Source organism: Myxine glutinosa, chromosome 8 (assembly GCF_964187855.1).
Source record: "Myxine glutinosa chromosome 8, kmMyxGlut1.1, whole genome shotgun sequence".
Taxonomy (NCBI): Eukaryota; Metazoa; Chordata; class Myxini; order Myxiniformes; family Myxinidae; genus Myxine; species Myxine glutinosa.
In genome coordinates, this window is record NC_136268.1 from 31,584,153 (window position 1) to 31,598,989 (window position 14,837).

At 49.4% G+C, this 14,837-nt stretch overlaps 2 protein-coding genes across 5 annotated transcripts in view; one reads left to right on the forward strand and one right to left on the reverse strand.

The window, feature by feature from the left end:
- Positions 1 to 14,837, forward strand: part of LOC137432380 (uncharacterized) — a 515,673-nt gene that overhangs the window by 207,780 nt on the left and 293,056 nt on the right. The gene's annotated exons all lie outside the window — the stretch shown is intronic.
- Positions 1 to 14,837, reverse strand: part of PRODH (proline dehydrogenase 1) — a 71,283-nt gene that overhangs the window by 38,465 nt on the left and 17,981 nt on the right. For both annotated transcript variants that reach the window (XM_068124254.2, XM_068124255.2), the window contains one exon: positions 2,295 to 2,503. In XM_068124254.2, coding sequence (XP_067980355.1) covers positions 2,295 to 2,503 — 209 coding nt within the window. The remainder of the gene's footprint in view (positions 1 to 2,294; positions 2,504 to 14,837) is intronic.

The following is a 14,837-nucleotide window of genomic DNA, read 5'->3' on the forward strand; positions in this document are numbered from 1 at the left end:
AAATTTATGACATCATAGGTTACATGGTTTGGTAGCCATTTTTGATTGAAGGAAAATATTAAATAATTATATCTCTAAAACCGCTCACCCTATCGATGCAAAATTTTACAAATATCATCGAACAGCACTGTTGCATATAGTGTGAAAATGATGATGTCATAGGTTTTTTTTTTTTTTTTTTTTTTTTGTATACAATATCGAGGCTCGTGAAAGAGCGAACATTAATCACACAGAAAGACAAACCGACACATAAAACATATAACATAGGGAGCGGTAGACAAGATGGGGAGAGAGGGGGAAGGACACAAACACAACATTTGAGAGCAGGGACCGAGAGACATGGAGACATCGAGAGATCTGAGAGAGGGCGAGGGCTTTGGGGGGGGGGGGGGCGTGGGAAGGGGGCAGTGGGAGAGGTATAAAACATATGGACACTGCCAGGACTTCCAGGAAAGAAGTTGGAATTTCAAACAAGATGGATCTGGGGTGAATTAGCGGGGGTAGAAAAGATCAAGGTTTTGGATGGGGGAAGATAAGAGATGGTGGTGAACAGCTGTTTTAAAGACCTGGAGGGAGGAGTGGGATTGAAGGGAGTGAGGGAGTTTGTTCCAGAGGCGGGAGAAAAGAGGAATGAAAGAGTGAAGGTGAGCGGAGAGCCGAGATTTCGGCAGTTTAACCATCAGAGGGTTGCTGGCAGATCTTGTGCGACCTGTAGGAATATTTGGGGGACAGAGCACAGAGAGAGCTGGGGGTGCAAGGCCGGAGAGGAGTCGGTAGAAGACAGAAAGACCACCTACATGCCTGCGGTGAGTGAGTGAAAGGCCCTCAGAGATAGCTTCATCGCGGGAGATTCCAATAATTCTGAAAGCTTTGGTTTCAACAGCGTGAAGCCGAGCTAGGTGTGAGGCAGGAACACCGGCCCATAGGGGAGAACAGTATTCCATTGAGCTGCGGATGAAAGCCTTGTATGTGGTGAGGAGCTCAGGTGTGCCGAGGAAGGACTTCGCACGACGGAGGATGCCCAGTCGGCGACTGGCTTTGGAGGCCAGCTTGGAAATGTGGTTTTCCCAAGAAAGATCATGGCAGATAGTGAGACCCAAAATCTTGAGCGACAGAACTTCTTGGAGAGGATTGTTGAGAAAGTAGATGGGAGGGTTGTCCAGTCGATCTTTTCGGAGAGACATAGTAAGAGTGTGAGATTTGTCAGGATTGAAAGACATGTTCCACTTGTTTGACCAGTCTGTGATTTTGTCCAGGTCTTCAGAGAGTGAGGAGGCAGCAGACTGCCGATCTGAGGGAAGAGGAATGGAGCGGCAGAGAGTGGAGTCATCAGCAAAGAGATAGAGAGGATTTTCGAGAGAGTCAGAGAGATCATTGATGAAGACCAGAAAAAGCACGGGGCCCAGAACACTGCCTTGGGGAACTCCAGCCTGAACAGGAAGAGGAGATGAGAGATCCTCGAAAATGGATCCAAAATGGATCCAAATGGAAAATGGATCCTCGAAAAAGCCAAAGCTCAGGTTACGTGGTTTGGCAGCCATCTTGGATAGAAAAACGAACCTTATCCGATCAACACGAAACTTCACAAGCGTGATCACTACCCATACATATGCAGAGTGATGGCATCTACCCATTGTGGGACTATGCGGAGGCATATTGACGACACAGTCACATTGTTCTAGTTCCCATTGAAACAATGACCCGACATTCGCCGATTCGACATTTGCGGCATTTTTCAGGAATGTATTCCCCGCGAATGTCGGGGTCTTACTGGACATCGGTTTTGGCCCCATCTCTGAATGGGGAAGAATCACTTTAAAAATTCTCAGATCCGGATACAGATCCGCATCTTCACCAAGATTTAATCAATTCGTCCTCGTCACACTCCCAACCTGCCCACCAAGTTACATCTGAATCGGTCCATAACTTTTTGTGATATCGTGCTTACAGACAAATAGACAGACAGACAGGGGTGAAAATATAACCTCAGTCCACCTTCGGTGGTGGATGTAACAAGAGTATGTGAACAAATACATTAGGATTTTTTTTTTTTTATAACCTTCAAAAATTCACATCAGACTTTACCTTACTCCGTATGTATATAAAGTGAAGGAAAACCAAAGCTCATTGTTAAATAACATTTGGGAACAAATGGGAATAACATTTGGGAAAGGAAGAACAAGAGGCAGAGATAAATACATTTGTCTATAAAATACAATTTACGAAAAATAATAAGCAACCTCAAAGTTCCAGCCACAAAAATAAAACCATTTCAAGTTCCCTCTTCCACTTACTCCATTTCCTTCCTCTCCGCCTCCTCATGGCTGAGGTCCTCTTCGACACTGTAATCCAGAATCGAACCGACGCCAAAGGCCGCGTGCCAGCGGACACTCGGTCTTATCCCAGGTGCATTCTCACCAGCCACAAAATGCCCGTAGATCGTCCATTTCATGACGAGCTCGAAGAGACGGGGGCCCAAAAAACGTTCGCTCCATTTCAACAGCTGGGAACAACGGACGGGAATCATTCGGTCTGGACTGGAACATACGATCATGCGTATAGATTATAGAGCATCACGTCATAGTTATGTAGCTCAATTAATCATTTGAATACTGTAAACCCTTCATAAAATAAATAGCTTCAGATGAGTATTGATAAAATAATTTAAAAAATCAACTAGAATGCACTCGAAGGAGATGCTGGCTCGTGCCGTCATGTTTCTCAAGTCATAGAGCTTTTGTCATTTGATCTGGATGATAATAAAACATTTTCAAAGTGAAATAACTCTCGATGCATGCATGCTCCCAGTATGTAGAGATAGAAAGTTTCTTTCCATGGTTATGTTTCCATTATGTTTTGAAAGTGTCATTAATTGTGTCATTATTCTTTCGTTGTGTCATATGTCATCATATTCCCGGGGATGGTTTTCAAAATCTCAGTGAGGTTCTTCTTCATCATTCATGTTGCTCCAATTTTCACTGGTACAATTTCGATGCTCTTCACCTTCAAAGATATGTTGACCTCATTTTTGAGGTCCTGGTATTTGGTCATTTTCTTGATTTCTGTGTTGCTTCGTCCAAAATCGCTGGGTAGGCCTACTGATATCTCAATCAGCAAATCCGGTCTTTACCTTTTTGTGTTTGAGCACTAAGTCTTGACGCAATGCTCCGCCTGCAATGTCCACACTTGATTGGATCATCTTGTCATGCGTGAGCACTATGTGTTCATTTTCGAGGATCAGATTTATTTTGTGTTTCCATGATTGTTCTGGGACCAGAATGTTGAAATGTTTACAGATGTGCCAGTGGATTACTCTACAGACACTGTCATGTCTTTCTGTGTACAACTCTTCCGACATGAGTGTTTTACATCCCGAAAGGAGATGACTGGTACTTTGTTTCTACCCTACAAAACGTGCATTTGTCTGATCGGCTCAATCCCGCCATTTTCTTTAAACCATTAATGTAGTGTCCTTGGTCTTGGGCATTTATGATGACTTGTTCTCCATCCCAATTAATTTGACCTCTTCTTAGCCATTCCAATGAGCCTTCCTTGTTGATCCCCGTTCTGTCAAGCTCATTTTTGAATCTTCCTGCTCATTTGTCATTCTCCCATTTGTCAGAGTATATCTGCTATTTCTTTTTCTAGTTTTCCTTTTTCTTTTTTGCGATCATTGGGGCCGTATTTGTTTTTGTTTTGTTTTCCTGTGTAGTATCCTGCACTTGCACCTGTTTTTGGAAGTTTGTAGCTAAATGGATTATTATGGATCCCTTTTCTGATTTGTTGTTTTCTTGCTCGTGCACAAATGTCATTCGATAGTCTGTTGAGCTTTTCACATACTCAGCTAGTCCTACACACGCTGTTCTGTGCAATTGGTTCAGCTCCATGAGACCGCCTCCTCCTTCTCGTCTCTGCAAGTAAAACCTCAGAATGCATTGGTTTTTGTGGAATAGCTTATGAATAGTTGGAAGTTTCCTTGTTTTGGTGTCTAGGTTGTTGTCAAATTGTGGCCAGATTAATTGCACAGCTATAATGGAATAACAGAACTGCAAGTTTTTTTTTGTTTTTTTTTGTATACTGAATCGAGGCTTGTGAAAGAGCTAACATTTATTTCACAAACATATCAACCAGACAAACAAAATATATAAAAAGAGGGAGCGGAAGACAAGATGGGGAGAGAAGGGGAAGCACACAAACACAACATTTGAGAGCAGGGAGATGTGAGGGAGGGAGAGGGCTTGGGGGGAGGAGGCGTGGGAAGTGGGGGGGGGGGGGGGGTGGGAGAGGTATAAAACACAAGGACACCAAGGACTTCCAGGACAGAAGTTGGTATTTCAAAAAAGTGGATTTGGGGTGAAATTAGCGGGGGCAGAAAATATTGTTGCGGATATGGGACTTGGCCTCAATATCCGCTTGTAAATATTCCCCTATTTCCCCAATACTCCCCAACTATCCCCAATCCCCCATTCCCTAGTCCCATTGCCTGTAAATAACACTCTGTAGAACCGACCTTCCCCTTTTTCCCCCATTAAATGTCGTGCCCAGGTCCACCGCATCTCACGTAGACAACTTTCGGACATCTTGCTAGTTATTCTTAGTCTATGTCAGTTAAGGACTCGTTTCCATTAATTCTGACTCTTCGTTGCACCAGAATGTGATTATATGGCACCAGTAGTGAGTTTAGGACCTTCCCATACCTCCTCCCATCTTCTTCCCCAAACAACAACTACAACAACAACTACAACAACAACTACAACAACTACAACAACGGCGCGCGGGGAGTGTGCGTCCTCACTCCGGCTCGGTTAGCCGCCATTACCCATGCGCTCCACGGGGTTACCACGAAGGGGCTGGCTGTCAGCTCCTCGTCAAGGGCGGAGCCTGGTAACCCCCCCGCACCCAATAAGAAGGGCGGACCGATTCCATCTGGGGCGGAGCTAACGAGCCGAGGGCGTGTCACTCCCCGCCGGATATACGCAGCGACTTACCGGATGTGACGTGAGATGCGCCCCCAGCTTGAAGAAGAGCCAGTCACCACCTCCAAGCGCTGAGCGAGTTCCACGCATCGACCCGGTATTGCAGTACCTCCGAGAACGGTGCACCCCCCTCCGAGAACGGTGCACCTTGAGCCATCGACTGCCCGCTTTCCTTGCCATCAATCCCCGTGTGAGTCAGTTTTTGTCCTGTTTATCTGTCGTCTGTCAGGGAATAAGATAAGTGTGTCTAAGTGCCTGTCTTTCTATGCTGTCCCTCTTGTAGTTGTAATCTGACCTTCCGCCCTAATATAACCTCCTCCGGAGGTCTTGAGAACCGTATCCCTGGTGTCGTGTGATTTTAATCCCAGCCGTTGTGTCCTTTTCCTTCATTGATTTAGCGTAGCGCGACTCGGCAACGTTCGAGTGGAATCGGGTAACTTGTGCGGACACGGCGGCCATTCCGCTCGGCCCACCCTAACATCAAAGTCGTGTCTGTAACAATTGGTGTCTGGGAGTGGGATTCGAGGCCCGACCAAATTTTTAATAAAAAAAACGAACAGAGGAAAAAAAAAAATTTGGTCAAAATTTGGAGCGGCCGAAATTTGTTTTGTTTTACGGAAATAAAAACCCGAATTTTGAAAGTCGCGCTATGGCGGATCAAGACAGCTGGGGTCCGGTAGGGGAGAGTGAGGCAGGGTCGGTCCAGGACCAAATTGAGGGACGCGAGGAGAGCGAAGCAGCGAGGGTAGCAGACGCACAAAATGGCGCCTCGCTGGTCACCGCGCCCGCGACCGTGGCAGCGCCCCTGGTGGATTCGAACCTTTTCCTCCTGCAAATGAGGGCCCTTATGGAACAAATGGGTGAGCGATTGGAGGGCCAAATGGGGGTAATAAGGGACGAAGCGAGGGCTCAGAGTGAGCAAATGGGGGTAATGGGAAACCAAATGGGGGTAATGGGAAACCAAATGGGGGTAATGAGGGACGAAGCGAGGGGTACCGGTGAGGGGTTAGACAACGGGATAAAAGAGGTGAAAAATGGGTTAATGGGGGTAGAAAATAGAATGGCTGCCCAGGAGAATCAGATAGAGGGAGTGAAAAATGGGTTAGAGGGGTTAGAAAACAGGATGGAAGGCAAATTGAGGGACATGAGGGACCAAGCGGAAAGGGAAGTTAACCAAATGGGGCAGCAGATAGAGGGGGTCAGAATGGGGGTAGAAACCAAACTGGATGCTCACAGGGAGGAAATGGAGCAGATGAGGGTGGCATCTGGGCAGGAGATGCAAGTGATGGGAGAGGAGATCAGAAGAGGAGTGAGTGAGGAGGTCGGAGGGGTGCGCGAGGAGGTGAGGCACTGTAAGGAGCGCATGGAGAAGGAGGTGAGAAAGGGGACTGTAAAATTGCAAAGTGGTATAGAGGAGTTGACGCTGGGAGTAGAACAACTGACAGTGGGACAAAAGGAGTTGGGGGACCAGGTAAAGAAGAACACAGCGGTAATAGAGGGTTTAAAATCGACACAGAAGGAGATGAAAAAGGACGTAGGGGTAATTAAAAAAGAGTGTCAGACGGTACATGAGGACCTGACGAGGAAAATGGACAAGGTGGTAGAGGTGATGGAGGTTAAAGAGCGGGAGGTGCGGGAGCACATAGAAAAAAATTAAGTGGAGTTAGAGGAAGAGCTTAAAGGGGCGCACGAAGAGATGAAGGAGGTGAAGCAGAAATTAGAAGAAGTGGAAGAAGGGGTGAGCGAAATTAAGAAGCGACGGAGAGAGGATAAGAAAGAGATAAAGGAGGAAGTAAAAGAATTGGTCCAAAGTCTGTGTTCGGATCGTGATAATGTGCTCATTAACCGGATGAGGGATTCGCAGGTGATGGAGGAGAAGCGAAGAGGAAGAGGACCCGGTGTAAGTGGTGACCAATATGGTCGTGCGTATGATGCGCCAGGGGATTTAAGGAGCTTGGGGGTCGAGATGGACCCGGGTGTTCGTGAGAGGCCGTTGGTGAAGTGTGCGACAGGTCTGGTGTGCGAAAAAGGAGGTGTGCGAGAAAGTCCGACTCTGGGGTGTGTGAGGAAAAAGTGCACGCCGAGGAGTGAGTGTGCTGGCGAGAGTGAGTCGGTCGTAGCGCGTGTGCGAGGGAGCACATGGAAGCGCGGGGTGGTAAGTGTTACAGAGGGTGTAACGGGAGAGTGTGCGCGAGAAAGGTGTGTGACGGACAGGTGCATGGGGAAAGAGTGCGCTGTCAAAGGCAAGGGAGAATGCACGCCTGTGGTGAGTGTTACAGAGGGTGTAACGGGAGAGTGTGCGCGAGAAAGGTGTGTGACGGACAGGTGCATGAGGAAAGAGTGCGCTGTCAAGAGTAAGGGTGAGTGCGCTGTCAAGAATGGAGGTGAGAGTAGTGAGAGTGACAAGGAGAGTGAGTTGGTTGTGACAGGTGAGAAAGGATGCACACCTGGAATGGTAGAGCGTGAGTGGGAATGCACGCTGGAATTGGTAGTAAGGCACGTGGTTGGGTGTGCGAGTGAGAGCACACCTGTGATTGTCACAGAGGAGGTGACCGAGGAAGGGGCGCGAAGAGGTGTGTTGGTGAGGTGTGCGAGCGGCGAATGTGTGCCAAGGTGTTCGGTGGTCAGGTGTGTGACCAAGGCTGTGAGTGGAATGAGAGTACCGAGGTGTGTAAGGAAAGGTACGAGGAGCATGGAGACGGCTGGATGTGTGAGCAAGGAACGGGCTGCGGGGTGTAAGAATCCAGGTGAAGCATCGACGGTAACCAGGTTAGAGGTTAGGTCGACTTTTAGCCGAAGCGGGCCCTCGGTGCGTGCCGGGCCTCGCTTTGAACGGCCGCGTCCGTGCTCCACTAGGCGGAGCAGGCAGCTGGATAGGAAGGGTCGTCATGGCGACCACTTTTTGGTGAGACGTGCCGGCAGGTCGAGATCGGGCAATTGGATGGCTCCACGCCGAGGTGGTGCGTGGGATCTCGGCCCGGGTAAGCCCCCGTCCCTGCACCGAATGCGGGACGTGTCCAGCCACTGGCACAAAACAACCAGCATCCATTGCTTGGCTTTACGAAGCCGGGCTTTGGACAGGGATTGGCGCACCGAGAGGTATTAGTGAGTAAACTGGGTGATGAGGTTAGTGTTTTGGACCCAAAATTAGAGAAAAACAAAATTTGATGATTGGCAAAGGATTGGCAGTAGTGATTGGCAGATGATGAGTGATTGGCAAATTTTTGATTTGGTGAAATTTGATGTGCAAAATTGGTAGTGGGAGATGCCCGATGTGGTGGGATGGCAACTCTGTCATCCCTCACAAATAGGGGGCAAAGGAGCAATAGCTTATGGGGTGTATGGCAGTGAAAACTAGCCCGGGTGGGTTAGGTTATATTGATAGGGATCTAGAAAGATGACAGTAGGTGACGTTAAGTTTAGTTAGTGACTGATACCTGTAGTGGGGACGCAGGTAGATTAGTATGGATGATAATGACGAGGGAGCGCAATAGTTTAAAGGGACGACTGGGAAGCGCAAGTTTCGGAGGGGAGTAGTTAGATGAGATGATGCTGTGTGAGGATGGAACAGGTGTGATTGCACAGGTGTGCAACTGGACAGGTGTGTGGAGCAGTGTATGAGTAGTGAGTGTTGTGGATCAGCGCGAATGCGCTTGGGGAGAGAAGGGTGCAGGTGGCACCAGGTGTGAGAGCACAGGTGTGCAAGTACAGGTGTGTGGAGAGAGTTGGAGTAAGTGGTACGGAGTGGTGTGCATGGTGCGAAGGTGTGAATGGGGGAAGAGTGGACCCCCATCACGGATACCCGGGGCGGGTAGTGTAAGTGTTAGGTAGAGGGTACAGGTAAATTGTGGTTGGATATTGGCATTTGTGGTGCGGTTGCAGAATGGTGTTGTGGATGGGTGCATTAGTGTTGTGGAAATGGCTGGGCGTGTAGCCTGTTAGTGTGTGTAGTTGGTTGGGCACTCCACCACTGTGAGGATGTCGGCCAGGTGAGGCCGCAGGTGGGCTCTGGGAGCCGGTAGTTGTGAGTGGGTGCCTGAGGATCCCGGGTGTGGATCGGGCAGCCCAGTGCCAGAGAGGGCACCGAGTGGGGAGAGCGCCAGAGGGCCTTCCCCAGGTAGTTAGGTTAGGGTAAGGAGCAGGTAAGCTCGGAGGCAACTGCAGTGGTGGAGGTGTGCAGGTGGGTAGACCCGCTGGGAGAGGTACACGCCACAGCCCAGAAATTGTGCGAGGGCACCGGGAGATGAATCGGGGGAGTGAGACCCCAAATTGAAAAGCACCACAGTTTGGCCAATGGGAATTGGTTTTTAGAACCCATAGTGTAAGAGGGCCAATGGTTTGGCCGGAGAAAGACCCCGGGTAGTGTAAAGTTGTTAAAGTCATTTAGGAAATAGTTAGGATTGATGAACCTGTCGCACCATACGCAGCCACTTACCTGTGGTGATGATGATGACTCCACACCTGTGTTTTCTTTGTTTTGTTGCAGGAAATGAAATTGCTGTGTGGATTGGTGAGACGCATCACGACGTGGATGAGACATTGGGGTGATTCCATCTCTCCCTCCCTAGGAGGGACTGATGATGAATTGGTGATGGCAAATTATGATGTTGAGTTGGAGATGGCAAATTGTGATGAGAGTTGGAAATGGCAAATTTGATTGGTTAGGAGGGAGAGAAGACGAATTTGGTTTATGGGAGGAACGGGGAAGACAGTAGGGACGTTTGTTGATTTGTAAAGTAGATGTTTATGGGTAGTGTTGTGTTTTGTGGATGCAGTAAGGGGTAAGGGAGGGGCCATGTAGGTTACCTGGTGGGGGGGGGGGGGGGGGCGTACGGTAGGAACGTACCTGTCTCACCTGGTTCCCATGTGCCCCCAGGGTGCATTACCTTGCATTGCGTGCACTTTTGCGCCCTTACCACCTTACTCACTTGTCTGCTTCTTTTGTCTCCCACCTCCGAGGATCTGGCTTTGGGGCAGAGAGAGAGAGGAGAGAGAGGTGCTGGCTTCGCAGTTGTGGGCCTGCACTTTCGCTGCTTGCTGCTTGGATCGATACACCATATGGACCGCAATGTTTGTGGCCACCCACAATGGACCGCAGTTCTTTTGCGGCCAAGCACCACCCATGGATGGACCTATGGGTCAACGTGGCACCTATGCCATACAAGGTGAACCACTAACAGTTGGCCCCCTGACGGCCACAATAAGGAAATGGACGCGGTTGGCGCCTTTCTTTATTTTTTTGAAAGAAGCCAGAAGGCCACGTGCACCACACGAAGAGCAAGAGACACCTGCAGGGTTAGGGGTTGTTGAATTTATTTTTATTCATTGAACAATGGTGACTGCACCGGATGGTGCTGACCGTGTGATGGGGTGGTGCTTTTGGTGCTGGGAAGGGGTGCTCTGCACATTATTAAAGGCCGTAAGGCCACAGAGCACTCGTGGGTTGGTGTATCGATGCTGGCATGCGTGCTCTCTCTATGCATAACATCTGCATGTGTTCCTCCAAAAACAGGTCCTGGATCGTAGTGTAAATATCAGCGTAGTCTTGTAAATAATGCTCCCTACCGGCTGTATGTTTAGTTTGCGAATTCTTTCCGCAATTCGGTTATCCTGTGGGTGTGTTTCTGTGAGGAGAAGGGTGCAACGTCGCAGGGGGACATATTTACTCATTTGTGAAGGTCTGTAAAACTGTCGCACTCAGGGTAGAGTTAATAGTAGAGGGAACTACATCTGAGTGCCACACTAAAATAGGTAAAAATTTATCGGGTCGGGACGCCCCGAGGGTAGAGAAGGGTGCAATGTTGCGGATATGGGACTTGGCCTCAATATCCGCTTGTAAATATTCCCCTATTTCCCCAATACTCCCCAACTATCCCCAATCCCCCATTCCCTAGTCCCATTGCCTGTAAATAACACTCTGTAGAACCGACCTTCCCCTTTTTCCCCCATTAAATGTCGTGCCCAGGTCCACCGCATCTCACGTAGACAACTTTCGGACATCTTGCTAGTTATTCTTAGTCTATGTCAGTTAAGGACTCGTTTCCATTAATTCTGACTCTTCGTTGCACCAGAATGTGATTATATGGCACCAGTAGTGAGTTTAGGACCTTCCCATACCTCCTCCCATCTTCTTCCCCAAACAACAACTACAACAACTACAACAACAACTACAACAACTACAACAACGGCGCGCGGGGAGTGTGCGTCCTCACTCCGGCTCGGTTAGCCGCCATTACCCATGCGCTCCACGGGGTTACCACGAAGGGGCTGGCTGTCAGCTCCTCGTCAAGGGCGGAGCCTGGTAACCCCCCCGCACCCAATAAGAAGGGCGGACCGATTCCATCTGGGGCGGAGCTAACGAGCCGAGGGCGTGTCACTCCCCGCCGGATATACGCAGCGACTTACCGGATGTGACGTGAGATGCGCCCCCAGCTTGAAGAAGAGCCAGTCACCACCTCCAAGCGCTGAGCGAGCTCCACGCATCGACCCGGTATTGCAGTACCTCCGAGAACGGTGCACCCCCCTCCGAGAACGGTGCACCTTGAGCCATCGACTGCCCGCTTTCCTTGCCATCAATCCCCGTGTGAGTCAGTTTTTGTCCTGTTTATCTGTCGTCTGTCAGGGAATAAGATAAGTGTGTCTAAGTGCCTGTCTTTCTATGCTGTCCCTCTTGTAGTTGTAATCTGACCTTCCGCCCTAATATAACCTCCTCCGGAGGTCTTGAGAACCGTATCCCTGGTGTCGTGTGATTTTAATCCCAGCCGTTGTGTCCTTTTCCTTCATTGATTTAGCGTAGCGCGACTCGGCAACGTTCGAGTGGAATCGGGTAACTTGTGCGGACACGGTGGCCATTCCGCTCGGCCCACCCTAACATCAAAGTCGTGTCTGTAACAATATCAAGGTTTTGGATGGGGGAAGATAAGACATGGTGGTGAACAGCTGTTTTAAAGACCTGGAGGGTGGAGTGGGATTGAAGAGAGTGAGGGAGTTTGTTCCAGAGGCGGGAGAAAAGAGGAATGAAGGAGTGAAGGTGAACAGAGAGTCTTGATTTTGGCAGTTTAACCATAAGAGGGTTGCAGGCAGATCTTGTGCGACCTGCAGGAATATTTGGGGGGACACAGCCCAGAGAGAGCTGGGGGGGCAAGGCCAGAGAGGAGTCGGTAGAAGACGGAAAGACCACCAACCTGCCTGCGGTGAGTGAGTGAAAGGCCCTTGGAGTTAGCTTCATCGCGGGAGATTCCAATGATTCTGAATGCTTTGGTTTCAACAGCGTGAAGACGAGCTAGGTGTGAGGCAGGAGCACCAGCCCAGAGGGGAGAGCAGTATTCCATTGAGCTGCGGATGAAAGCCTTGTACGTGGTGAGGAGCTCAGGTGTGCCAAGGAAGGACTTCGCATGACAGAGGATGCCCAGTCGGCGACTGGCTTTGGAGGCCAGATTTGAAATGTGGTTTTCCCAGGAAAGATCATAGCAGATAGTGGGACCGAAAAGCTTGAGTGACAGAACTTCTTGGAGAGGATTATTCAGAAAGAGGATGGGAGGGTTGTCCAGTCGGTCTTTTCGGAGAGACATCGTAAGAGTGTGAGATTTGTCAGGATTGAAAGACATGTTCCACTTGTTTGCCCAGTCTGTGATTTTGTCCAGGTCTGCAGAGAGTGAGGAGGCTGTAGACTGCCGATCTGAGGGATGAGGAATGGAGCGACAGAGAGTAGAGTCATCAGCAAAGAGATAGAGAGGATTTTCAAGAGAGTCAGAGAGATCATTGATGAAGACCAGAAAAAGCACAGGGCCCAGAACACTGCCTTGGGGAACTCCAGCCTGAACAGGAAGAGGAGATGAGAGAAACCCATTCAGGGCCACACGTTGACTATGACTAGAGAGGACGTCCGCCAGCCATGCGTGGAGATTTCCATGGATACCAAAGGAGGAAAGTTTGGTGAGCAGAGCGGGGTGCCAGACCGTATCGAAGGCACGTGATATGTCAAGGGAGACAGTTCTAATTTCCTGTTTGGCATTGAGGACCTCCATCCATTGTTGAGAAAGCAGAAGCAGCATGTCCGGAGTAGAGTGACCAGGTCTGAAACCAAATTGATGATCAGAGATCAAGCCATTGGAGAGGAGGAAAGATTTAATATCTGAAGCAATGATGGATTCCACGACTTTGCTGATAATTGGGAGAAGGCTGATTGGTCTGTAGTTGCTAGGATCTGTTTTTGCACCTTTTTTGTGCAAAGCGGTGATGTTGGCTGATTTCCAAGCAGATGGCAGATGACCTTGAGCAAAAGAGACGGTGAAGAGAACAGAGAGAGGGAGTGAAAGAGCGGAAGAACAGGATTTTAGGACCCATGGGCTGATGCCGTCAGGTCCAGTTGCAGAATCAGAGTCGAGGGTTGACAGAAACTTTTCCACCTTGTCAGGAGGAAAGGACACAGAGTCCAGGAGCAGTTGGGTATGACTGGGTACGGTGGGTACAGAGAGGGATGGGTTTGGGACACAAGATTTAAAGGCAAACACAGAGTTGAGGCATTCAGCTTTTTCACGTGCGGAGTCAGCCGTGTAGCCGTTTGAGATGAGGGAGGGGATGGAGGGGGAACAAACACCAGAAACAGATTTGACCAGACGCCACCAGGATTTGGAAGAGGGAGACAGATAAGAGAGTTTGGTCTTGAGAACGGAGAGATATTGTTTCCTGGCTCTCCTGAGGGTGGACACACACTTTTTTTTCGGGCTTTGTGAAAGGAAATGAGATTTCCTTCCGTTGGATTTGCTTTCCAGGAGACGAAAGCAAGTTGTTTCTGGGCAACAGCCTCACCACAAGATTCCGTGTACCATGGACGGGAGGAAGGGTATGACAACTGAAGACGAGATGGGATAAATCTGTGCATGAGAGAGAGCAATTTACTTTGGAAGAATTCCCAGGATGAGTTGATGTCAGAGGCGGTAGAGATGGGAGACCAGTCCAGATGGTTGATGGCTGCTTGAAGACCGTGCCAGTTGGCCTGAGTGAAATGCCAGACTCGTCGACGCTGAGGAGGCTCTCTGAGAATGGTCAGAGAGATGTCCACTTTAACAAGCACATGATCAGATGAGCCGATTGGAGCAGAAGAAGAGCAGCAGACATTTTCAGGGAAGTTAGTCATAACGAAGTCCAGAAGAGAAGATGCTCCGTTGACTGAGATGCGGGTCGGGAAATTGACAGATTGTGTCAGTCCCAGTGAGTCGCAGAAGTCCTTTGCTGAAGAGCCATGGCTGGTGAGAGAGGTACCCACACCCAGCCAACTGGATAGCAACCCCACCCCACCTCCAGGACGAGGCTCAGGTCTATCATACCGGAGGAGGGAGTAACGGAGGAGGTAAGAGATACCAAGGAATCAGAGACATCATGAAGGAGGAAAGTTTCTGTTGAGCAGCTCACGTCTGGTTTGTCAGAAGCAACCTGTATGGAGAGATCAGTCAAGTTTGAGCGAAGGCCCCGGATGTTTGAGGTCCATACCGTTAATGAAGAGGAAGGGGGAGCATCGGATACAGATCGGGGGGGGGGGGGGGAGGGGTAGGGTAAGAGGTGGAAGAGGAGGAAGAGGTAGGGAGAGCTGTTGAAGGTGTTTCTGAGATTTCAGAATAGCTTGGAGAAAGGGAAGAATGGGGCGGACAAAAGGTTTGATGGTGATTGGGTGAGGCACAGTGAGGTGTTTTTTGAGGAGGGGGAAGAGCGAGGCAGAAGGTTGGGGGAGATGAAGGTGAAAGTTGGAAGGGGGAAGAAGCGGGGAGGACGCTTTGAGGAGGGGTGAGAGAGGAGTCCAGGAGGGGAGGAGCGAGGGTGAGTCTCGGAGGGGAAGGGTGTGGGGGGAGTTTAGGAGGGAAG